At 42.2% G+C, this 25,791-nt stretch overlaps 2 protein-coding genes across 15 annotated transcripts in view; one reads left to right on the top strand and one right to left on the bottom strand.

The window, feature by feature from the left end:
* Positions 1 to 964: 964 nt before the first annotated feature.
* g0s2 (G0/G1 switch 2) overlaps positions 965 to 25,791 on the bottom strand; it is a 39,671-nt gene continuing 14,844 nt past the window's right edge. For 4 of the 13 annotated variants that reach the window (XM_061832528.1, XM_061832530.1, XM_061832531.1 and 1 more), the window contains 3 exons: positions 24,850 to 24,968; positions 2,453 to 2,691; positions 965 to 1,746 (listed from right to left, as the gene is read on the bottom strand). In XM_061832528.1, the coding sequence (XP_061688512.1) occupies positions 1,333 to 1,746; positions 2,453 to 2,566 (528 nt within the window). In that variant the 5' untranslated portion in view covers positions 2,567 to 2,691; positions 24,850 to 24,968 and the 3' untranslated portion in view covers positions 965 to 1,332. Of the gene's footprint in view, positions 1,747 to 2,452; positions 2,694 to 2,900; positions 3,041 to 21,039; positions 21,140 to 24,849; positions 24,994 to 25,791 lie in introns of those variants that run through there. The other 9 variants (XM_061832538.1, XM_061832540.1, XM_061832537.1 and 6 more) reach the window with 5 other exon arrangements.
* LOC133507478 (laminin subunit beta-3-like) overlaps positions 2,919 to 25,791 on the top strand; it is a 43,444-nt gene continuing 20,571 nt past the window's right edge. The window contains exons 1-11 of one of the 2 annotated variants that reach the window (XM_061832507.1): positions 2,919 to 6,509; positions 6,945 to 7,025; positions 7,105 to 7,153; positions 7,612 to 7,766; positions 18,957 to 19,071; positions 19,174 to 19,247; positions 19,367 to 19,558; positions 21,133 to 21,196; positions 23,454 to 23,623; positions 24,856 to 24,976; positions 25,418 to 25,606. In XM_061832507.1, the coding sequence (XP_061688491.1) occupies positions 7,129 to 7,153; positions 7,612 to 7,766; positions 18,957 to 19,071; positions 19,174 to 19,247; positions 19,367 to 19,558; positions 21,133 to 21,196; positions 23,454 to 23,623; positions 24,856 to 24,976; positions 25,418 to 25,606 (1,105 nt within the window). In that variant the 5' untranslated portion in view covers positions 2,919 to 6,509; positions 6,945 to 7,025; positions 7,105 to 7,128. Of the gene's footprint in view, positions 7,026 to 7,104; positions 7,154 to 7,611; positions 7,767 to 18,956; positions 19,072 to 19,173; positions 19,248 to 19,366; positions 19,559 to 21,132; positions 21,197 to 23,453; positions 23,624 to 24,855; positions 24,977 to 25,417; positions 25,607 to 25,791 lie in introns of both variants that reach the window. The other variant, XM_061832506.1, reaches the window with a different exon arrangement.

The following is a 25,791-nucleotide window of genomic DNA, read 5'->3' as shown; positions in this document are numbered from 1 at the left end:
CACCCTACGTTCCACGTCAGCAGACTTCGCCCGAATCGCACATCGTCGCTGGCTCCTCCGCTCAAATCCCCCCGCCCCCCCGCATGGTCGACGGTGGGTTGGTGTACACTGTGCGCCGGTTGCTGTCTTCCCGTCGCAGAGGAAGGGGGGTCCAGTACCTGGTGGACTGGGAGGGATATTGCCCGGAGGAGCGCTCTTGGATCCCCTCCCGCTTCGTCGTGGACCACTCCCTCATCAAGGACTTTCACGCGGCTCACCCTGATGCTCCTGGGCCGTCCAGAGCCGGCCGTTGAGGGGGGGGGGTTCTGTCATGCTCCTGGATTCCAGCCAGGGCTGGGCGTGGCCAGCTAATCTGAAGGTGCACACCTGCGCCTCATGACCTTTGATTAGACCCAGTACATATAGGACCCGGGGGACGACAGATACTCCGCTAGATCGTTGCTCTTCATGCCTCGTTCCCGCACTCCTGCTTTCCTGACTTCTGATCTCCGTGCACCGACCCACGCCTGTTCATTGACCACCCTCGTAAGCCCATTCGTACTGGTACTACGAATTGTTTGGACTGTCTACCTGATCTCAGACCTCGGACCGAATAAAGGTTTCCTCTGTACTGTCTGCTGTCTCTGGAGTCGTGCATTTGGGTCCAACCTTGAGCCCCGCATCGTGACAGGTGCAAGCGGTTTAATTGATGTTTTTTTAACAGAGGCTCCAGTGAAAATTTCAACAGGGTTATGGTTACCAATTGGGCCCTGAGCTGGACTTTGGACACGCCTGGTATACATATTTGACCTGGAGGTCTTTATTGGCGTGTGAGGTACTTAACAGGTGGTTGAGTGAAATATTTTTTTTAGGTGACCTAAGGTGCATACAGCTTATGAAGCTGATCAGTGTATTAACATAAGAATACATTGTGTCAGTAACATATTTTCAACTCATTTTTCAAGTTATGAAGTGTAGAAAACTATTCTAATTTCAAATATAAAATATATTTTATTGAGGAGTACAAAAACGTTGAGGAATTTCTAGATTTGTAATGTGGGCTACAAGTCAAACTAACACCACGACGGGGTGCTATATGGCTGCTTAGAGTTGACAGATGGCAGTTAACCTTTCTCAAATAAAACAATCCATTTATTCTGGGTTTATAATAACCCAGAGTCTTAACATGAAAAGTGCTTGTGCAAGGGATAAAAGATGGCATTTAGAATGTACATAAATGAACTGTTCAGTGAGCTATGATTCAAGTGTAAAAACAGCACTTGAAGCTCATATAGTCTTTTCATTCATGTATTGCACAACAGCGTTGTTCAGCAGCAGTCTCAGATCAAAAAGTTAGCTTCTTGAAGCATGGAGCCGATGGGACAAGCTTCTTTGACTTTGGACCTTGGAGAAAGTCATGTCAGTCATCATCTTGATCGTATCCTTTTCCTGTTCCTCCTTTTTCGCCGGCAGATTGACATTGCATTCTGGCATGGTTGCAACAGTGCTCTGCTCCTGCGCCATCATGAGGACCATCTCTGCGTCCATCAGCTCTCTTGATGAGAGCGAGTGAGACACCATCTCAACCATTCCGATGACAGTCCCCAGTATAGCAAACACAGAGCCAATTAAGTAGACCTTGAGCAGACGCCGACTGGGTTTCTGACTGAGCATTTCTTTGGCAAAGAGTATCCACTCATGCATGCGTTCCATTTCCAGCGGCTCTTCAGATGATATGCAAGAGGTGTCCGGACACTGTTTTTGGATCTATAAAACAATTAAAAGGAAGATCAGCAATAATGAATCAGGGCACTGATAAATATTGTTAAAAGCACATGATTACTGTATCAGCCTGCTTCCGAAAAAGTATTTTAAAGATCAATATAGATTGATGACTGTTGCAATATTTGATCACCCCAGGATTTTCCTTTCTTAGGTGTTTATGTGTCAATATCTCTGCATGTTTTGTAAATGTTTCTGTGTTTAATTGGAATGGCCTCCAGCACCCATTTCATTGAAATAATTAATTATTGGTATAAACTTATCCCAAAAAAGTGCAGTGCAAATCCAGCTATGATTCACATTTGTTAATGATTTATTTCACTTGCACTTTTACTATTGCGAGTGGCAACTGTGAAAAGCATGATTGCTGTAGATGGCGGTTAAACATCTACTCAACAGTAAAAGCAACAGCGGTGGCCCTTTGACCAGGCAATATTAAATCCCATTATTCATTGAAGACGAGCATGGATTTTATGGTTGAAAAATATACAAAGTTAAAAATCCACCTTTCATCTTGCTTGAAATTCACGCACAGCACAGCATGAAACTCATGGATGTGTGCATTATTAATAATTGGGAGGATTAGCGGGTGAGTTTAACCCAAACAAACCTACAATTTAAGAAATAAGCATGCAGTGACAATATGAACCAAATGTTTTTACCCCTCCATATTAAATGAAAGAAAGCTTACCATTGGTGTTGATGTCGACGAGATGTTCATCTTATTCATGACTTGCATGACTTTATGAGGAACTGAGTTTGTCTCAATACTGTGGTCATTTATATCTACGATGTCTCCACCCATCCTGTGGCACTTTGTCAATATTCATGAGGCAGCCAGTGCAGACGTGCCCTTGTGCAGCTCCTGGGCTGATGTCCAGAGCTTGTGTCACAAAATGTCCTTGCCTCATGCAGTAAAAGTCACGTGTACTGTTGACCAAGCACAGGATTATTAAATTGTTCAAATGCAGGTGGTCCTTTCTTGAGTTCCCTGCTGGTAATCATACATGATATGGAAAAAACATTGTTTGTGTGAAAATAGACCCAAATCACAGTGCATGATGATGTAATGAAGTAATTTCAAATTACAAGATTTCATATAGATACGACAAGTGTGATCGTGAGTTTTGTTGTTTCACCTCATTTTTTATTACTGTAATATGCAAGCGATACACATCCTGAGAATTGGGTCAGCATTTCTCCCATCCATCCATCCATTTTCTGGGCTACTTTTCCTCATGAGTTCTGGAGCTTATCCCAGCTGTCATTGTGGAGGAGGCAGGGTACACCTGGAACAGGTTGCCAGCCAATCACAGGAAAACATGGAGACAGACGACAGTCACACTCACAATCCCACCTATGGGCAATTTAGTGTCCAATTAATGCATGTTTTTGGGATGTTGGAGAAAGCCAGAGTGCCCAGAGAAAACCCACACAGGCACAGGGAGAACATGCAAACTCCACACAGGCAGGGCCGGGATTTGAACCCCGGTCCTCAGAACTGTGAGGCCAACGCTCAACAGCTGCGTCACTGCATTTCCCCTGTCTTCCATTCGAAGTCACCAAAAGTCAAATTGCTTCATGTTACTGGTGATTGTCCTGCTAACTCTTCCTGAAAGTTAGTGTGGGTTCCCTGGGTCCATGGGCATGGGTGGCATCCTCTTAACCGGGTGCCCTGGCCTGTGCTTCCCTTTCAGATGAGTGAGGCTCAGTCCTCCTGCCATAGATTTGAAGGTCAAATCAAGAGCAGCATTAGTGTTTTGGGTGCTCCTGTATCTTATTCCCTACCCACTATTAAAACAAACACCAACCAATGCAAACTAAAACCTTAGTAGCTGTGTTAATTAAAGTGTCCAAAAGCCCATATTGAATTACCTTGCAAATTACTCAGCAAAGGTCTCGAAATTTTGTTATTGTTGTTTTTACAACCACGTGAATTATAAAGAGTTTTGTTATTCCACAATGAACATGCCAGTTTCTGACCATTTATCTTGTTCACCCTGTTCATTTTCCCTTGTTGACCTCCCTTCTTGCATGTTACCAGCAATGAATGGTTTCTTAATATCTTCACATCCCTTCTGCCATTTCTTAAGATGTTGCTCAGGATTATCAGATTCTGTTCACTGAATGAAGCGCCCTTTTGTGCAGTTTGATAAGTGAGTAGTGGGTCCTGTTCCCTCCTGTTTGTTTGAGCATCTCTCAAGTCCTTATCACCTGTCTTCTGATTTATCTTATCTTTCGTTCACCATTTATCGTTCCTTGCTATATTCCAGTCTTCAAATCCGCTTCTCCACCCACTTGCAGTGCTCACTTCTTACTTCCTGATCCATCATTTCCCTCTGCCATCTCCATCCCAGTCGAGCCTTCAGCATTAGCCCCTTCTTCGAGAGCACCTTGCTGTCTCTCACAGGTACTGCTACAGACATCATGATGTGTGTGATGTACTGTTTTGGTCATCTTGAATGCGTACTTGGAAATTATTTACTTATTATGTGTGGGGTCTCACACTTTACAAATTAGTTACAATTTCAACAAATTGGTCTGTTTGAACAGTGTAGCTGACTCAAGAATTTAAAAATCAGTATGTGTGTACTCTGCTTTAACTCTTATTAACAAAGTTCAAATTAAAATTTCAGAACCATCGAGTTATTTGCCTTCATTGTGCTATGTTATGCTATGATGTTTGAAAGTGTTTTTTCAATGACTTAATACATTTGACCTTTTTGATTTGAAATTTCCTTACAGGACAAAGTTAATATTAAATTAATGTAGACATGGCATACATTTCTTACTTCTTAGAAAACTTATCTTTGGGGCATTCAAGGGCTGAATTCAAACTACACAATCCACTCGTATTTTTTAGTATTTAGTAGTTTCTTGCCTCAGCTTTTACTAAAGAAGGACAAGGAGTTTGAAATATACGTATAATATACGTACTTTGCCTCAGTTGTTTGTTTTCACAACGGTGTAGTCTGACAGTATACATCAATATATAATATCACTCACTTGATGGGATGTACGATTGTGGTCTTCATATAACAAACAGCCAATCAACAGATTCAGAATTAGGGAAAAGGTTGTGTAAACAGTCACCAACTCTGACCCTGAGACTGCTGTAGTCAGCTGTGGTCAGAGTGGAATTGTACAGCGCTCAGTCACTCAGACACACAAATGTGTGTGTCAGACGATGACTAAGAATGGGTTGTACAGAAAATGTTGCGATATCTGAATCAACCATTAGATCATGTGAGAGTGCTTATCCTCAAAATAATTAAGCCGGCTTCTGTACAAAAGTTAACACAATGAAAATCCACATCTTTTGCAGTTATTTAAATAATTACTGTACTATGTTTAGTTGGGACTGTTTTAAAGATAATCAGATATCTTGCATAAGGCAGCAGTAGCTGCAGTGAAAGACTTGCCTTATGAACTGGACTTTGCTCGTTCAATGACTATTCTGACTGAACACGTTGAATAGGAACTTGTTAATGGAGACAGATTGTATTCTTTCTGAGCACTATAAATAAAAGTAGACACAAAGACCAAATTCACCAAAAATGATTTATTGAGAAACATCATCTATACCAAGTTTAACTTCTTCACTTGTCACAAAAAGTGTAAAAATTAAGAACTGTAAAGAAAAAAACCCACTAGACAATAGAATCTTACTGTTTTGAATATGAGTCCATTTATTTTGAGGATCTTCTCATAACAGGCCCTGTTAAGGCTGGTCATTCCTTACAAATAAATGTTGCTACAGAGGGAAAAAAGCCAAAGAATGCACACACAGAGTTAATTCTAACATGCTGAAGTCTGGTGATATGCTGACATTTGACCTGATGCCATGTATGATGGAAGTTTGAATTGTGAACTTTTGGCAAGTTTTGGTAATATTGTGAATCGTATAACATTAAGGGGGCTTATGATTTGAAGTAAATGGTTTATGGTTGATGAGGATTTTTTCATAAATGGATATAAATATTCAGTCAGCGTCAAAATCTCTATGTTCTATTCCAAAACCTCCGTCTGGTGTTGAAAGACACAAAACACCAAGTTACAATATATGAAATGAAGAACAGCGTCACAAAACGGCTGAAGGCAGGATGGTACTTGTCTGTGATCTGTAGTCTATCTGTGTTTGCGTGTGTGCGCGTGTGTGTGTGTGAGTGAGTGCAGGTGGGCGCACTCATTAAATCAAAGGACACACCTTGTGCTTGGTATTAGTAAGCTTGTCTGTGGAGAATACAAGAAGACGATGTGTGTTTTCAACAGGGCCTGAGGCCACCTTTGTACGCAAGCGAGTAAAGATAAAACCCTCAGGGAAACTCTTGTGTCTGCAGTTCATATGTGGTGTGATTGTTTTAGAGCACAGCACAAATTTTTACTTATTGCTATGTGCGTGTTCACATAATGTTCATAAATCCATAGTAATTTAGATTCCCCATAGATATTTCACGAGATGAAACTAAATTTATCAAATTTACTTACGCATTACTTGTCAGATTCAGAATTTTATGATTGCAGCAGCTGTTTTTAAAATGATGAATTGACGACACGTTGTTGACACGACGGACATTTTCACTTCATTCTGTGTAGATGTCATATATTTGAGTCGTCTTTATTTTGGGTAACATTTTACTAGTGTTTTTGTTCTGCTCTTCTTTCTCTGTCTACATGTGTGTGAGTCGACAACACAGGTATCAAACTCAAGGCCCGGGGGGCAAATCCGGCCTGCTGCATGATTTTAGGTAGGCCGCGAAGACAAATCATGTGCGTTTCCTTCCATGATTCTTGTTCAAATCTGTATCAAAATGTCAAATTGTCATATCATGAATGATACCTTTGAGATATTGCAGTTTTGTGCTGCTAAATATCAACAATATTTGAAAACCCCAATACCCTTGATTTATTATTCCAAAACTAGTTCATAAATATCATGAGTAAATATGATGAGGCCAACTAAAATTTTTATGGTTTCAGTCATAATGGCCCTCTGAGGGAAATCGTAACTACAGTGTGGCTAAGGACAAAAATGAGTTTGACACCCCCGGTCTACAGTAACTGTTGTACGTGTGTGTGTGTGTGCGTGTGTTGGTGTGTGTGTGTGTGATTGTTGATTCATGTTGAGAAGGGAGTGGTGCTGAAGGGTGTGACTCTGACACACACACTATCATATTGTCCAGGTGAGTCTGTGTGTGTATAAGTGCAGAAAGCCAGCAACACCCACAAGGAGCAGGTAACCAGCCGTGAGCATTGATTTCAAGGTAACTGTAGACAAAAATGTTATGCTTTTCAATCTTTCTCTTTGCTGAAAATTGCTAATGTGTTGATTTGCTCCTTTAGACCCGTATTTGTCTGGATCATAAAATGACACTACTTTTACTTCTCACTGGTAAGATTTCATTTTTGTTTTCAATTTTCTATTTTACTCTTCTCTGATGTCATCCTTCAGATCTACAAAACTGGTGTTTCTAACCATAAATTAATGGAACATTTCTACTCAAACCAAATGGCACTTAATATACGACACATACCAGACAAAGAATGAACCTGCATTTCTCTCTGTCATGATGGCACATGTTTAAAGAGTTATGATAACACATGGGACTCAGTTTGGGCATGCTTTATCATTCTTTCAGGGGTGATTATGTGGATTTTTACAAAACAAGAATACTGTGAAGTTAAGCAAAAGATGTTGTCAAATCATTCACTTGATGAAAAGATATAAAGTAGTATACACTGTAAAAGATAGCGTAATAGATGGATGGTTATATGTATTAATACAAACTTAGATTAATTGATAGATTGATCACTAACATGGATAAGTAATCAAAGTAATTCCTCCCCCAGCTGTGGCTGCGGTGACTCACGCCCAGACTGACTGCTCTGAAGGAGCTTGTTACCCACGCAGCAGTGACCTGCTTGTGGGTCGGGCTGATCAGCTCCATGCCTCATCCACATGTGGACTGACTAGCGCCGAAGTGTACTGCACGCCATATCAACAGGTACAAGCTGGCAAAATTCAAATGAACGCTCCCAATACAGTTCAGGGGTTTTGTTTTTTATGAGGCTTTTTATGCGTCCGTGCTTACGCTCCATTGAAGAAAGGTACACTATAAAGCCGGTTCTCAACTCTTGCCACCCTGTGACCCGCATTTTCCTTTTGTTGCAAAGACGCGAGCCACTTTTATAGAAGGTGTTTTGTTTAAAAATAGCCTCTCAAAACACATATACACTACAGTATATTGATTTTGACAAAAGCTGTTTCAAAAAAGTTCGATGGAGCGCAATAAGCATATTGCTTGCCATGACGTCCACTAGCTAGAGGCAGAGCTGCAATGTAGTTGTCTTCCGAGCCAACTACTTTTTTATGTAACGGGTCTTATGTGGGAACTTGGTACATCACTGTACTGTAGCAGAAAAATCAAAATAAGAATACATGTATCCTTCTTCTGGCTGTGTGCAACTTACCCAAAATGGGACCATAACCTCATTTTGGGTTCTGGCCCACCAGTTGAGAATCTCTGCACTGTATAGGATCTGACATATTTTCTCACTATGGTTTCTCCTGATCATGTTATATCAAAATTAAAACACCTGACCAAATAGGAGTTGTGTGCAACCAACCTTCACATTTGGGAAAACAGTTGCCTTCAAGTACGTCTGTCTGTCTGTCTGTCTATCTATCTATCTTTTCTCTTTGAGGGAACCAAACCTCAAAAGCCTTATTGGTGGTTTACCTCCACTTCATCAAGATTTTCGGGAGTTTAAAAAAAAGAAAAATGTACATTTTCACAACTGCTAGATTGGGTGTGTAACTATCCACGGATTTTTGCTATTTACGCTCCAACCTGATCCCTATCCCCCGTGAATAGTGGGGTCCACTAGATTTATTTTTTTTCCCCAAAACACTAGCTATAAAGAAAACTATCAATTTATAAGTTTGGGTTCAAACCATCATATCATGAACCGGTGACCTCAAATTTCTCAAATAGGTCTTGAAGAATTGAAATTCAGAACTAAACACATAATAGAAAACCTTATTTGAGGAGACTTTTCAATAGGAAGCGGTAGAGAATGAGCTGTCACATTTTCACTTAGTGGCCATGTGTTTCTACTGGGCGATTACAACACAGAGCCAAATGAGGCTCAGGTCATCGACTTCCACATGCAAAAAAGGCTGTGGTAGTGTTGGCTGAACTGTTCTGTGCCCATTTGTCTGTCTCATTTCAGTGAGTGACCCTCATGTTGCAACTGCAGCCTTTAACCAACATTTTTATCTTGGGAACAGTCTGCAACACCACCCACCACACGATTTGCAAATTCAACATGAGTCTTCAATCAATTTTGAAATAAAGGCTTAATAGCCAGTATAAATCTGCAACATTAATGGGAAACTTCTGTGTAAGTGAGGGAATACTTTTGGCAATACAATGTAGTAGTCTGCAATCTTTCATGATTATCAGCAATAAAAATCTAATACAGTGCGACTGTCTCCATGTGCCCTGTAATTGGCTGGCAACTAGTTCTGGGTGTACCCTGATTCATTTTCAATGACAGCTGTGATAGGCTCCAGCACGCCCGTTAACCTCGTGAGGATAAGCTGCTCAGAAAATGGATGGATGGAAAATCTAATACAGTAGTCCATAAACAGCCACATGCTTAGACCATTTGGGTTTGAAACACTCATTCCATACATTCCTCACACAATGAATTTCGCCTGAAGGAATGACGATATTAGGTGTGTACTCTCTCCCTCTATCAAGATGAGCACACTCCATGACTTGTTTTTCTACCTGTGGGACTTTATAGGTTGATTTTCAACAAATGCTACTGGTAAACTTTACATTATTGAAAAAAGGAAGAATAGACAAAATGACACGGACATTCTTGACAAAAATCCATCTTCGAGGATTACTAAAATGAGATGAGGGTGCATGTCAGCCAGATAGGGATCCAAAACATAGAGCCAAGGAAACACTAAAATGCTTTCAAAGAAAAAAATTAAAGCTGATAGAATGTCCCATTTGATCACCTGACTTGAATCCAATTGAAAATTTATGGAAAGAATTTTAACTCAAAAAGTTTCCAAAAGAAGCCCATGGAACCTCTGTGGTTTGAAAACAATTTCTGTGGAGGAATTTTCCCAAATTACACCAGAGCAATACATGTGACTAGTTAAATCTTAAGTTAAGTTAAAGTCTTAAATCTGTCATTGCAAAGAAGAAAGGGTTTTTATTAAGTAAATACCACTCACTGTGTTCAATATGGACATTTGCTAGAAAATGATATAAACGCTAGAAGACTGCATCCCTGCCCAACTTTGCACAACTGAGTTCTTCAAGAAAAAAAACGTTTCCTATAAGTTGACTTTCAGTTTTTCTTTGTACTCAACATGCATCCATGCATTTTCTGAGCCGTTTATCGTCATTAGGGTTGCGGGAGTGCTGGAGGCTTCCCCAGATATAGTATCTTCGGGTGAGTGGCAGAGTACACCCTGAACTGGTTGACAGCCAATCACAAGAAAAAAAACAACCATTCATACTCACAACCCCACCTTCGGGCCATTTAGAGTCTTCAATTGACCTACCGTGTATGTTTTTGGGATGTAGAAGGAAAATGGAGTGCGTGGAGAAAACTTAAGCAGGCATGTTAAGAACATGCAAACTCCACAATCAGATTTGAATGCCGGTACTCAGAACTTTTAGGCACATTTGCTAACCAGTTGTCCATTGTGCTGCCTCAATTCACATTACTATACACTTTTTATACACTTGATTTCTGTTATTTGGCATAATTTTTTTCAATTATTGATTACCTGGGTTGTTTCCAACAATGGTGAATTTTTGTCAATAGCACCTTGTGAAATATATTTCATGAAAAAATGGTGGTATGTTAAATACATATTCCAGCTGTATAATAAAAAATAATAATACCCTGCTGGAAAGTTTCTATTGAAATTCTATAGAAATCCATAGAATTGTACAGAATTTGTGCATAACAACTTGTTCTATAGAACTTTGGCTGTGATTTTCTATAGAATTTCTGCAGAATAAAAGAATTTCGATAGAAATTCTATAGGACCTGGGTCATAAAGTTCTATAGTTCTTTAGAAATGTTCTATAGAAAATTTGTAGCAGGGTAATACAAAACAGATTTGACATTCAATTTTTATATGAATAAAAGTTACTGTATGACCACTTAGTAAATCTACTGTATTATAATGCAACATTGTAAACCAGCAGCAGTGATTAAAATGTGACTGAAGGGTTGTTGTTAAATTTGGGTGTTAAATATTGATCTTGAGTATGATAATATATTAAATAGGTTATGCTTAATTTGTCAGATTGAATAGTCACCTACTGTACATGTAACTGGTGCCTCCTTAGTACAACAATAGACACAGATTTGCATTTTATATTACAGTATTTTCTGGAACATTTTTCATTGTGAACTATGTACACTACCTTTACATAATTTCAAATTTATTTAAACAGTTCATACATCAGACCACTGGCAAGAAATGAATGCAAATACTTGATGTGTTTGTGTAAGATGGTAAATAACTATGCCCAAATCAACAAACAGATAAAAATTCGTTCAAATAAGGACTGGACTTTAATCAGGGTTGAATCTTTGGTCCTGGTTGGGGAAATATGCTCTCGACTGGATTGGTGGCCAGTTTGGGTTAATTGATTATTTCATTCACTGATCGCTTGTCATCTATTGTTTTTCTACTTTTAGGTAAAAGACACTACAATAAATAAATGTGTAAGCAACTGTTTTCCAACATCTTATTTGTCATTAGTTACTATACACGGTGCAGATATTGATAAATCAGGTTCAGGTGTGTTCTGTCTATGTGAATGTGTGGATGACCATTTAAATAATAAATGTCAATTCACCTAAAAAAAAACAAAAAACAATTCATTAAAGTAAACAGTTAAGGTATTTAATTTGCCTCTTCCAATATCTTGTTGTATGTTTGGTTGTTTGTGTGTTTGTTTGCTTGGTTGGAATGGTTGACGAACCAAAAAATGTATCATATTGAATTTAACAGACGATAAACATGTTTTGTGGCCCGTGACCTGAGGCACGTAAACCTGATGCACATTGGTCAGACATTGATGCTGCAACAATCGACAACTGGTGAGGACCTTTTCCCTAGTGGGTAAGCAGCCAATCTTTCACTCTGTGTGGCAGAGTGGCAGTCACTTTCAGCAAGAGAGGGTGTTACTAAATATGGACTTAGTGTAACTTAACTCGTATGTCAACACTTGTTTACTTATTTATTAATTTGATGGTGACAAGACAAATTAATTGATCACATTGTAAACATTCTTACAGCATCTAAATATGTATATAAATCTAACTTTGCAGGCACAATTATTTGTTAAAAATACAGTCTGCCCTTGCCAATTCACGGTTCACCGTTCACGGCCCTGCATATTTGTGGATTTTCCTCTCTAAGCTTTTTTTTTTTTTTTTTTTTATGTACCATATTTTCAAATTCGCAGAGGTCTAAAAATTATTTTCAACATAGACAAGGCGCCGCATTAAACATGGCACCTTACAGTGTGGTGTACCTTATGTGCACACTGAGCTGCGAAATTTGCAAATGTTGTTGTGTGAAATGTCCAAGAAAGTACACTTAAACACACAGGTTACACTGTTAGCATGTGTGCTCGTACATGTATGTAAACTACTATTTGGTAAACTCATGAGGCAGTGAGTAACAATTATATTTCAGATCTGTCAGCAGAAGAATCTTACATTGGCCCATACACGGCCTATGTAGGCCGGTTATTAATGTCAATGTTGTACATGGTGTTACATCAAAAGTAAAATTATCACACAACAGGAAATTGAATAGAATAACTAGTAAATAATATAACAGATAAAAGAATGACACGAGAAATAATGGACATAAAACATGCTATTCACATCCCTCCAGCATGCTTTGCAGCACTAAGGTGGTCTTTAGTGCTATAAAGTATGCTGGGAGCGCCGCAAACCATGCTGAGAGGATGTAAAACAGGCTTTAAAGGGGACACTCCCACTTACATATCATGGAGGGGTCTGAAATTTTCAGTGTATGTGCATGTCCACTGTGAGAGAGATAATCCAAAAAGAAAAATCCAGAAATCACAATGTATGATTTTTTTAACAATTTATTTGTGTGATACAGATGCAAATAAGTATTTGAACACCAGAAAATATCAATGTTTATATTTGGTACAGTAGCCATTGTTTGCAATTACAGAGGTCAAACGTTTCCTGTAGATGTATACGAGGTTTGCACACACTGCAGGAGGGATTTTGGCCCACTCTTCCACACAGATCTTCTCTAGATCAGACAGGTTTCTGGGCTGTCGCTCTGTAATACGGCGTTTCAGCTCACTCAAAAGATTTTCTTTTGTGTTTAGGTCTGGAGACTGGCTAGGCCACACCAGAAACTTGCAACACTTCTTACAGAGCCAATCCTTGTTTTTCCTGGCAATGTGCTTCTGGTCATTGATATGTTGAAAGATCTAGGCACAACCCATCTTCAATGCTCTGACTGAGGGATAGGGGTTGTTCCCCAAAATCTTACAATATATGGCCGCGGTCATCCTCTCCTTAATACAGTAGAGTCGTCCTGTCCCATGTGCAGACAAACACCCCCAAAGCATGATGCGACCACCCCCACGCTTCACAGTTGGGATGGTGTTCTTGGGAAGGAACTCATCATTTGTCTTCCTCCAAACATGGTTAGTGGAATTATGACCAGAAAGTTTAATTTTGGTCTCATCTGACCACAAAACTTTCTCCTATGTCTCCTCTGTATCATCCAAATGGTCATTGGCAAACTTAAGACGGGCCTTGACATGGGCTGGTTTAAGCAGGGGAACCTCCCATGCCATGCGTGATTTCAAGCCATGATGTCGTAGTGTATTACCAACAGTCACCTTGGAAACGGTGGTCCCAGGTCTTTTCAGGTCATTGACCAAGTCCTGTCGTGTAGTCCAGGGGTGATTCCTCACCTTCCTATGGATCACTGAGACCCCACAAGGTGATATCTTGTACGGGGCTCCACTCCGATTAAGATTGACTGTCATGTTCAGCTTCTTCCATTTTATAATGACTGCTCCAACAGTGGACCTTTTTTCAAAAAGCTGCTTGGCAGTTTCTCTGTAGCCCTTTCCAGCCGTGTGGAGTTGTACAATTTTGTTTCTGGTGTCTTTGGACAGCTCTTTGGTCTTGGCCATGTTACAAGTTTCAGTCTTACTGATTGTATGGGGTGGATGGGTGTCTTTATGCAGCTAATGACCTCACACAGGTGCAACTGATTTAGGATAATACATGGAGTGGAGGTGGATTTTTAGAGGCGAACTAACAGGTCTTTGAGGGTCAGAATTATAGCTGATAGACACATGTTCAAATACTTATTTGCAGGTGTATCACACAAATAAATCGTTAAAAAATCATACATTGTGATTTCTGGATTTTTCTTTATAGATTATCTCTCACAGTGGACATCCAGCTACAATGAAAATTTCAGACCCCTCAATGATTTCTAAGTGGGACAACTTGCAATATAGCAGGGTGTTCAAATCCTCATTTTCTTCACTATACCTCACATATAAACTAAAATATGTGATAGCATACATGCTAAAATTGTAACCAGTGTGTTCAAGTGTACATCATTGAAGAAGTCACACAACAATTGTGAACATAAGGCAGGTTGTGCATTCTGGAGAAAATTTAAGGCTTTTAAGTGTCCTGGGTGTGTCTTTCCTCGACCGGGTGAGCAGCTGTTCCACTGAGCAGATACTCCGGGCTGCTTCTCGTCTCATTAATTACGCCCCAGATATATTCACACGCGTACGGTCTGGTGCTTGCCAGATCGTTGTACTTCCATGTCACATTCCCGCAACTCCATGTTCTTGTCTTTGATGCTCTGTGTACCAAACCCTGCCTCATTGATGACTCTGCCTCTCCATTCTGACACTGGTGCTTGTTTGTACTGTCTTGCCTGTGTACCGACATTGGACCCAATAAATACACTTCCCGAATAGTACCTGGTCTCACGAGTCATGCATTTTGGGTTCAGCCTCATGTTCTGGTCATGGGAGAACGATCTGACCACAACAATGACCCAGCCAACACAGGTCACGCTGCCACGCTCTCCTGGTTCGAGTACTTCACCTCGCCGAACATGAAGAACCTTTCCAGACGTTTGCTCGCCAGGTGGAGCAGCAGGGCAAAATTTTGCGGTAGGTAATGGCCCGGCTAAGTTCCCTGTCCGAATCCGTCCCCAGCGGGGACGACGCCGGCCCAGCACTGGTAGCTGCCGCGGAATCTCCACAAGTCAGTCCCCTCGCACAGTGCACAGTGCCAAGCTGCTGCTCCTCTCCATTGAGAGGAGCTAGATGAGGTGGCTGGGGCATCTGAATGCCTCCCTGGTGAGGTGTTCCGGGCACGTCCTACCATAAAAAGACCCCAGGGATGACGCAGGAGATGCTGGTGAGACTATATCTCTTGACTGGCCTGGGAATACCACAGGATCCTTCTGGAAGAGCTGGAAGCAGTGGCTGGGGAAAGGAAAGTCTGGGGATCCTTGCTGAAGCTAATACCCCTGCAATCCGACGCGGAGAAACGGTAGAAAATTGATCTCATAATCTCTGTTTTTGTGACTGCACCAACTCTAAGAAGTATAAGGTCTGTGAAATAGTCTCTTTCTCTTTGACTGCATTTGTATGACATTTTATTTCACAGTTACCCACCTATTTGCATTTGTTGCATCTAGCTTTCAAGAGTGGTCCCTTTTTTGGGGTGTTTGTCCTGTATTTTCCCACATCTTCCATATTTTGCCATTTTTGGCGCTTCTCAGTCTCCACTTTTTTTTTTCTTCCCATTATGGTTTTCCTCTGTGTGCAGATTTACTATGTCAGCAAGCAATCTCCTGCACCATTGTGTACAGCTTTCCTTGTTGGTGCACTTTTACACTCACCTTCTCGGTCTGACAAAGGGACTGTATAGTTTGAGTCAATGTCAAGCCTGGCCCCACCTTCATTTTCCACTATCGTTCTTTAGTCTTACTTGGTCAAATGCAAGACCCATATTTTCTTAAAGGTTATGTGCACATCAAGTGCTTCTCACACCATGTAATGATTTGCAATGTCCTCAAAGAGGCATGAGCAAAACTTTTCCGACATTCGGGTGGTCCGTGTCATGGGTTGTGTCTGTCCTTGACCCGGCCCGTACCTGCTCTGATGAGCAGATGCGCTCACCTGCATCTTGTTTTGGTAATTACTGTCCATATATATTGCCACGCGTGCGGTCTGGTCCTTGCCAGATTGTTGTACTTCATGGCACGTTCCCACAACTCCATGTCGTTACCTTTGATGCTTTGTGTACCGAACCCTGCCTCATTGATGACCCTGTCTCTTCGCCTACGGATTCTGACACTGCTGCTTGTTTGGACTGCCTGCCTGTGTTTCTACCTTGGACTGAATAAAGAACTGTACCTGGTCTCGTGAGTTTTGCATTTTGGGTTCAGCCTCATGTTTTGGATATGACAGAACAATCTGGTCATCACATGGACCCAGCTGACTCAGATTGGGTGCACAACGCCCTCCAGGTTCAAGGACGGTGTCTTGCCGAACATGACGAAAATTTCAAAATGGTTGCTCGCCAGTTGGAGCAAAAGGACAATCAGTTGTGGGAGGTATTTGCCCAGTTGAGTTCCCTGTCCACATCCTTACTCAGCGGAGCCAACCTCAGCCCAGCGCCAGTAACTACCGCGGGATATTCCCGTATCCACAAGCCAGTCCCCTCGCCAGTCCCCGGCGCACATTCAGGTGTCTGCTCACTGCTCTCCCGCCAAGAGCGTTTCTCAGGACACTTTGGTAATGTCAAGCCATCACGCAGTGCAAGCTCCACTTCGAGCTACAGGCAGTCGCCTTTCCCTCTGAGAGAGCCAAGATCGCTTTCGTAATTTCCCACCTGATGGGACGTGCGGAAACATGGGCGAACACGGAGTGGAGCCGCAACGTGGACACGTGATGTGGTGCAAGTATTGCAGTATGCATCCCCTGCTGGGGCAAGGCGAGCGCAGGTTTTCCGACTAAGCCATTGACTTGCGCATTTTTGCAGCCGAAACCCAGTGGAACAACAGGCCGCTCGGAGATGCATTCTTTCAAGGACTGTACCCCGCATTTAAGGAACAGTTGATCCCGCTGGACTTGCCGATAGACCTGCCCTCACTCTTTGCTGTCATTTTAAAAATTGACAAGAGACTCAAGATTGGGAGCAGGACAACACTTGGCGGAGGAATATGCTTTCTCGTATCAGGGACACCGGTGCTCCTCAAGGTGCGTTCGCTGATGCGAAGAACCCCAGGAAACTGGGCCGCCTCCGCCTGTCACCAGAGGAACGTCTACGCTGGCAGAGGGAGGGACTCTGCAGTCGGGGCACAAAGTGACCAAACCAGCTGGTACTTCACCCCAAACCCTGACTACAGCGAGTCTCAAGCTCATCCAGGACAGCCCGACCACGCACTTCCTCTAAACACCCTGTGTTCAGGAGGACAGCCACTCAGGGCGACTGCTCTTATATAGTCTGGTTCAGATGCCAATCTTTTAAATTCACATCTAGTCAAAAACACCCTTCAGCCCTTATCCACCCTCTCTATTTCCATCTATAGATGCCAACTCATCGGTGTCGTCTGCGTTGGCCGTTGTGAGGCGCTGCAAAAGAACCTGGGAGCAAGCCCGACAGGTGCTCCTGAGCAAGGGGCACGCCTACAAGGTTGCAGCGGACCGTAAGAGGGTGCCAGCACCAGTTTGCAGGGTGGGTCAGTGACTCTGGCTGTCACTAAGGGCCTTCCACTCCGAGCGGAATCGTGGAAGGTCACTCCCAGGTTCGTCGGTCCATTCCTGATTACAAAGGTTATCAATCCCGTCACCATGAAATTGAGACTTCCATAAGTCGATGCGAGTCCACCCTCCCTTTCATGTTAGTCCACCTGCTCAAGCCTGCTTGGGAGTCTTTGTTGGTCCCACTTGCCAGGCCTCCTGCTCCCCCGTATCGTTGCGTGGGGTTCACTCTACACGGTATGCCGGCTCCTGACCTCGCTCCGTTGGGGGAGGAGAATGCAGTATCTGGTTGACTGGGATGTAGTGGTTGTGGATTCCTTTGTGGTTCATTGTTGACCCCTCGCCCATCAGAGACTTCCATGCCACGGACCCCGAGACCACCAGGCCGTCTGTGGCCGGCCGTTGAGGGGGGAGGTACTGTCATAGGTGTGTCTTTCCTCGACCCGGTGCGCACCTGCTCTGATGAGCAGATGCGGCCAACTGCTTCTCGTCTCGTTAATTACAGTCTTGATAATATTGGTACGCGTGCGGTCTGGTCCTCGCCAGATTGTTGTACTTCCATATCAGATTCCCGCAACTCCATGTCCTTGTCTTTGATGCTCTGTGTACGAACCCTGCCTCATTGATGACACTGCTTCTCTGCCTATTGATTTTGACACTGCCGCTTGTTTGGACTGCCTGCCTGTGTACCGACCTTGGACCAAATAAATACACTTCCCGAACTGTACCTGGTCTTGTGAGTCATGCATTTTGGGTTCAGCCTCGTGTTCTGGTCATGACATGAAGTGCACAGTATGGTTGCAAAAATATGGTACATTTCATAAATGGGTATATTAATACTGCATCCATTATTTGCAGATTTTCGTTATTCATGGGGGTATGAGGAATGTAACCCCCGTGAATAACGGGAGAACACTGGACACAGAAGGACATCTTTGAAGCATACACCTTCACTTTCATTGGTAACAAAACCGTTAAACATGAATGCAGTGCAGGACAAAGTAGAACGTATATGTTTGCCTAAAGATTTGGACAAAACCAGTAGGAGAGAAGAGAAGAGAAGAGAAGAAAAAAAAACGGGGAAATGCAGCACAAGTGCACAATGCAGTCCGACAATCAAAGAGATAGCCTTATCTGACCAATTGATCCAATCCAAGGAGTGAGTGATTTTTATCTAGCTGGCATGGCACAATAGAAGGGACAAATTCGGAAGTTGGTCTTGGGTCCATAGTTTCCTCACTACTGAATGCTCAATACCATACATGAATAAACGCAGTACTATGTAAGGAAAGTTTACCATCACTGATTGTGATTCAAATGTTTATTATTCTTCAGAGGAAGATGAAATGCTGTCCATGTGACTCCAGAAACCCAAACGGACCACTGGCCCATACTGTCCAGGAAATGCTCTCCACCTCTGGACCAGAAAGATGGTGGCAGTCCAGGAAAGGTTGGCAAAGAGATTGGGAGGAGAAAATGGGTTGATTTTTATGACTCTGAATATATCACTATATCACACAATCACTGTCTCTATTATTTGTTTTTCTTACAGAGGTGACCCCAGTAACACTTCAGTTGGACCTCAACAATCTTTTCAACCTCGACAACCTGGTCCTTAACTTCAAAGTGCGTGTGAACAAGCAGCAGTTCTCATATAAACATATTTTCCTCTATTCCTACAGTTTGACTATAGTTATTTTCAAAACAGTTTTGTTTTGGTGTATGACAAATTTCTCTCTCTACAGGGGCCTCGTCCCAGTGCCATGGTGATGGAGAAGTCTATGGATAATGGCAGGACATGGCAGACTGCCCTCTACTTAGCTACAAACTGCAAGAAATCATTTCCAGGGGTCTCTACAGCAAGTCCTCTTTCCGTGGACCAGACATATTGCTATACTCTACCCTCTACTGAATCAAATCCATACCAAGATCATACGGTAAGGCGAACTCCAATTTCTTTCAAAGTTCCCAATTTTAATGTATTATATTGTATCATATTAGAGTGAGAGAGAGAGCAAGAGAGAGAGAGAGCGAGAGAGAGAGCAAGAGAGCGGTGTATATACATATATATTAACTTTGGCAGAACGGTGGAGCAGCTGTAGAGCTTTGGCTTCACAGTTCTGAGGATGAGGGTTCAAATCTTGCAAGTTTTCCCCATGCCTGTGTGGGTTTTTTCCAGGCACTCCAGTTTGTCCCATATCCCAAAAACATGCATCAATTGGAGACTCGAAATTGCCCCAGGTACGATTGTGATGGATTGATGAATGGATGGATGGATGGATATATATATAACTCAGTCACTCTGATTTGACGGGTGCGTATGCGTGCACGCACCATCGCACTCATAAATCTGCACAATCGAGCACAAAAAGTCACACACGTAAAATTTCTTCTGAGTAGAAATACATAGATATTGAAAGATGTCGCTAATTTTGTGTAGTCTTGACATTAATTTACGTGTTCATTTCATAAACGTTGGTAACAAAACAAGCCTGATCCTAAACAATCCGTATTCACTCAGAGGTTATGCCAAAAGCACATGTTCAAAGCTTCGTCACGTCCTGTGAGCGCATTTACATCGAAAGTTATCAATATATTGAGCCATGTCAAAGGAAATTCAGTTACACTTAAAACATTTCTGGGCTATAACACAGGTAATGTTTCAATATTTAATGATAATAAGTATGAGATTGTGATTTACTTTGACTTGATCTAAGTTCTAATGTGAGACTAGTCTGTCCATATATCTAAATCCGAACGGTCTATATTTAGTTTTGAAATTGAATGTCTATTGACCTCTTTAAAAATGTCTGTCTCAGTCTGTGCAATGTCAATCAATTATGATTATGGCATGGTAACAACTACATACTCAGATGTAACAACTCAGTAAGTTATTTTAAGGTCTTGGGATTCCATCCCTAATCACACCTGCAACTTTATATCTGCAGGCATTATTGACCACACCCGTACATTTTTCAAATGTGACAATATGACTTATTATATATTATGTCCATCCATCCAATTTCTGACCCCGCTTATCCTCACAAGGGTCTCGCAGGAGTGTTGGAGGCAATCCCAGCTGTCATCGGGCAGCCTCACCTGCGTGGAGTTTGCATGATCTCCCTGTGCCTGCATGGGTATTCTCCGGGTGCTCGGGTTTCCTCCCACATCCTAAAAACATGCAAGATTAATTGGACACTCTAGATTGTCCCTAGGTGTGAGTGGGAGTGTGACTGTTGTCTGTCTCCCTGTGCCCTGCGATTGGCTGGCAACCAGTTCAGTGTGTACCCTGTCTCCTGCCTGATAACAGCTGGGATTGGCTCCGGCACTCCCGTGACCCTTGTGAGGATAAGCGGCTCAGAAAATGAATGGATGGATTGATTAACATTTTGTGTTCTTGTATTTCCCCCATTATTACCTTACTGTAAGGTGCCATACCATCTCAGGAAAGTAAAAGTGGACTGCAGCATTGAGAATGCAGAATACAAATATGAAGTGTTCTCTTTTCCAGATCGAGTTCAGTCCATTGCGTCAATATCCTTATGTCCCAGATCCCAGCAGCCCAAAAATGAAAGGTAAGTGTTAGTTTCGCTGCAGTGTATTACATGATAAGGTAAGTGTTAGTTTCGCTGCAATGTTGCATTGCAGCATGCATGATAAGCATTTTTAGACACCCTACCTCCCCACTCCGAGGGAGGCCCAGGCAAAAAGTACAATGGACAACAGACACCCACCACATACACAAATACAACCTGAATAATGGCTAAACAAAGGTTTATTTTATATTTTTTTTATTCAATAACTGAAAAAGAAAATAAGATGGCCTAATAATGAGTAAAATTTTTCATCTAGCTTTAATATATTCAAGCAGGAAAAAATATTTTTACTTACTGCTTTTATCATTGATAAACATTTCCACTTAAACACCAACTCTTTTTTTTCTTTTCACCCTCTAGTTTTTCTTTTTTTTTTATATCTACAGTGTAAAAAGTATTTGAACACCCTGCTATATTGCAAGTCCTCCCACTTAGAAATCATGGAGGGGTCTGAAATGTTCATTGTAGGTGCATGTCCACTGGGAGAGAGATAATCTAAAAAGAAAAATCCAGAAATCACAATGTATGATTTTTTTTTAACGATTTATTTGTGTGATACAGCTGCAAATAAGTATTTGAACACCTGTCTATCAGCTAGAATTGTGACCCTCAAAGACCTTTTAGTCCGCCTTTAAAGGTCACCTCCGCTCCATGTATTATCCTGAATCAGATGCACCTGTGTGAGGCCATTAACTGCTTAAAGGCACCTGTCCTCCCCGTACAATCAATAAGAATCAAACTTGCGACATGGCCAAGACCAAAGAGCTGTCCAAAGACACCAGAGACAAAATTGTACAACTCCACATGGCTGGAAAGGGCTACAGAGAAATTGCCAAGCAGCTTGGTGAAAAAAGGTCCACTGTTGGAGCAATTAGAAAATGGAAGAAGCTAAACATGGCGGTCAATCTCAATCAGAGTGGAGCCCCATGCAAGATATTACCTCGTAGGGTCTCAATGTTCCTTCGAAAGGTGTGGAATGAGACCAGGACTACACGACACGACATGGTCAATGACCTGAAAAGAGCTGGGACCACCGTTTCCAAGGTGAGTGTTGGTACTACGCTGAGACGTCATGGTTTGAAATCATGCATGGCAGAAAAGGCTCCTCTGTTTAAACCAGCACATATCAAGGCCCGTCTTAAGTCTGCCAATGACCATTTGGATGATACAGAGGAGTCATGGGAGAAGGTTTCGTGGTCACATGAGACCAAAATGGAACTTTTTGGTTATAATTCAACTCACTGTGTTTGGAGCAAGACGAATGATGAGTTCCTTCCCAAGAACACCATCCCTCCTGTGAAGCATGGGGGTGGCAGCATCATGCTTTGGGGTTGTTTTTCTGCACATGGGACCGGACGACTGCACTGTATTAAGGAGAGGATGGCTGCGGCCATGTATTGTGAGATTTTAGGGAACAACCTCTTTCCCTCAGTCAGACCATTGAAGCTGGGTTGTGGCTGGGTCTTTCAACATGACAATGACACAAAGCACACAGCCAGGAAAACCAAGGGATGGCTCCGTAAGAAGTATAATCAAGATTCTGGCGTGGCCTAGCCAGTCTACAGACCTAAACCCAATAGAAAATCTTTGGAAGGAGCTGTCTCATGTGACCACGAAACCTTCTCCCATGACTCCTCTGTATCATCTTTCTAAGGGACAGCCCAGAAACCTGTCTAGAGAAGATCTGTGTGGAGGAGTGGCCCAAAATCCCTCCTGCAGTGCGTGCAAACCTGGTGAACAACTACAGGAAACGTTTGACTTCTAATTGCAAACAAGGGCTACTGTACCAAATGTTAGCATTGGTTTTCTCTGGTGTTCAAATACTTATTTGCAGCTGTATCACACAAATCGTTAAAAAAATCATACATTGTGATTTCTGGATTTTTCTTTTTAGATTATCTCTCTTGACATGCACCCACAATGAAAATTTCAGACCCCTCCATGATTTCTAAGTGGCAGAACTAGTAATATAGCAGGGTGTTGAAAAACCTATTTTCTTCAAGTCTGTTTGTAACTGTGAGAAGATAAGGGACCAAAGTTGGGGATTACCAGCAGCAACATTGTATAAAGCAACACTTTATTATTGACATGGGCCAGTGTCAGCTGTCTCTTCGGGATCCCTTCAGCTCGAGGCCTTAGGCTCCTGGATTTCCTTCCCTGTTACAGTGTCCCCGATTACATTTTGGATCATGAAAAACACAAATTACTTTTGATGGGCATTTTTTTCTATCCCTAGATGTGACTGGCTTAACGGGACTGAGGATAACCCTGACAGAGTTGGGCGATGTGCCTCGACTACCAGGCCGAGCTCTCAGTAGGTTTTTTGCCTTGAAAGAGATGAAAGTGATGGGCAGTTGCATGTGTCACGGACATGCTAGTCACTGTTTGCTGGAGGCTGTTAATAAGGTTTGATTACTGTTGATTACTTCCACAATTAACAACATTTTGATCTAATTGTAAGGGCTCGACTTTTGTGACTGCCGTAAATCTGTTTTGGTGGGACATGTTAATTTCGCAGATGCGCACAAGGCAGTGTATTTAAAAGAGGGAGGTATGCGCGACTGTGGGTATGAACATAGCCCACTAGAATCATGTCCAAACTGGCTTCCCTCATCCCCTGAACATAGAGATGTCTCTGTGCGGAAGGGGATGATGTGTAATTGCAGCAATCCCTGCAATTGCTGCTCTTGACCAGTGTGGCAACAGACAATGTAACCCTACACTTAATAAATACAGAATGAGGTGCTGATAACTGGTAGCTATTTAAATTCTCTATGTATTCCGTATTCTGTACCTCACTGATCTATCCCGATCGTTGATTGTTTGTGTGCCACCCTCATAGTTGTGTTGGTCATGAGGGATTATTTAAAAATATATGGTATATAAATAATAATAATTATTGTTATTATTATGAGTGGTGGCATGGTGGGTCAGCTGGAAAGTGTTGGCCTCACAGTTCTGAGGTCCCGGGTTCGATCCCGGTCCCGCCTGTGTGGAGTTTTCATGTTCTCACCGTGCCTGCATGGGTTTTCTCCGGGCACTCCGGTTTCTTCCCACATCCCAAAACATGCAACATTAATTGGTCACTCTAAATTGCCCCTAGGTGTGATTGTGAGTACGGCTGTTTCTCTCTATGTGCCCTGTGATTGGCTGGCAACCAGTTCAGGATGTACCCTGCCTCCTGCCCGATGACAGCTGGAATTGGCTCAAGCAGTCCCTCGACCCTCGTGAGGATAAGCAGTTCAGAAAATGGATGGATGGATGGAATATGTCTGACATTGACCACAAATGTCCGCAGAACTGATCAAATTCACCAAAAACATGGTACACCAGTGGTCTACCAACTGCATTGGACTTAGACGTGGTCCCAGTAGGCATGTCACTGCTCTGGGTGCATGTCAAAGCATATGCCGTCATCACCGGAACACCCAGCTTGTTGCAGACAATCAGTCAAATTCGTAAACACGCATTTGCACAAAAATTGGGATACGTCAGTTTTTGTACTCCACTGCAGATGCAACATCAACAAAAATAGAGCCCTCTGTCTTATTACGTGCTGGATCAATTTTGTTTCGGCCATACCTGTATTTCAAACATCTTGAATAAGTTAAAGTAAGTAATGTTGTAAATACCTGCAGGTGAGCCCTCAGTGTGACTGCCAACATAACACTGCAGGTGTGAACTGTGAACGCTGTGACGATCTTTACAATGATCTTCCCTGGAGACCTGCTGAGGAGCGCGCCACACATACCTGCAAACGTAAGGCACACTGCCACCTGCCAAAGTTCTGGAATCACTGAGCTGACAAGCCTAGGCAAAACTTTATATTCTATGCATGTAAGTGGATGGGGTTGTGATGTTTGGGAAATAGAGTTTATACTCATCAACCATTACTAAAAGCAGTGGCGGTTTTTGATTTAAGCAGCACCCCATCCCCCTGCCCCACACCATCTAGGGATGTCGCCGTTCAAACCAGCACTGCTTCTGCCTGAAACAGTTATAAACAGTTCACTGTTCTGTTACTAGACTGGCAGTAGTTTGTAAAATCTACTGGCAAATAAAAAGGCATGTTTCTTTTATGATTTCTATTGTCAGTGTCTAGAAAAACCAAACTAAAATGAAGTGGTTAGGAAGCTGTAGAATTGATTGTTTGTTCACACTCAGCAGTATTTTTTTCAATTCTCTTTCTGCACACCTCAGGCTGTGAGTGTAACAACCATGCCCGGAGCTGTCATTTTGATCCAGTTTTGTATGAAGCCAGTGGCCAGAGGACTGGAGGTGTATGTGAGGGATGTTTGCACCACACTACAGGACCAAAGTGTGACCAGTGTCTCCCTGGCTACCAGCCGAATCCTCGAAGCCAGATGGACCGTCCTGATGCTTGTATACGTAAGTCAACTGGAATGGCCTATTTGCAAGAGGCTGAAGGGAATTAAGAAATTTAGAAATACTTTATGTATTTTATTTTGACTTTTGTTTTCCTTTTTGTATTGAGTTTATTGGAATTAAAACCAAGTTTTAGATCGACATTGTTTTGAAAATTAGTCTTGAAGTTTTACATATTATCTTTGCAT

The sequence above is a fragment of the Syngnathoides biaculeatus genome, chromosome 10 (genome assembly GCF_019802595.1).
Source record: "Syngnathoides biaculeatus isolate LvHL_M chromosome 10, ASM1980259v1, whole genome shotgun sequence".
Lineage (NCBI taxonomy): Eukaryota > Metazoa > Chordata > Actinopteri > Syngnathiformes > Syngnathidae > Syngnathoides > Syngnathoides biaculeatus.
This window is presented reverse-complemented; position numbering and strand designations above follow the sequence as displayed.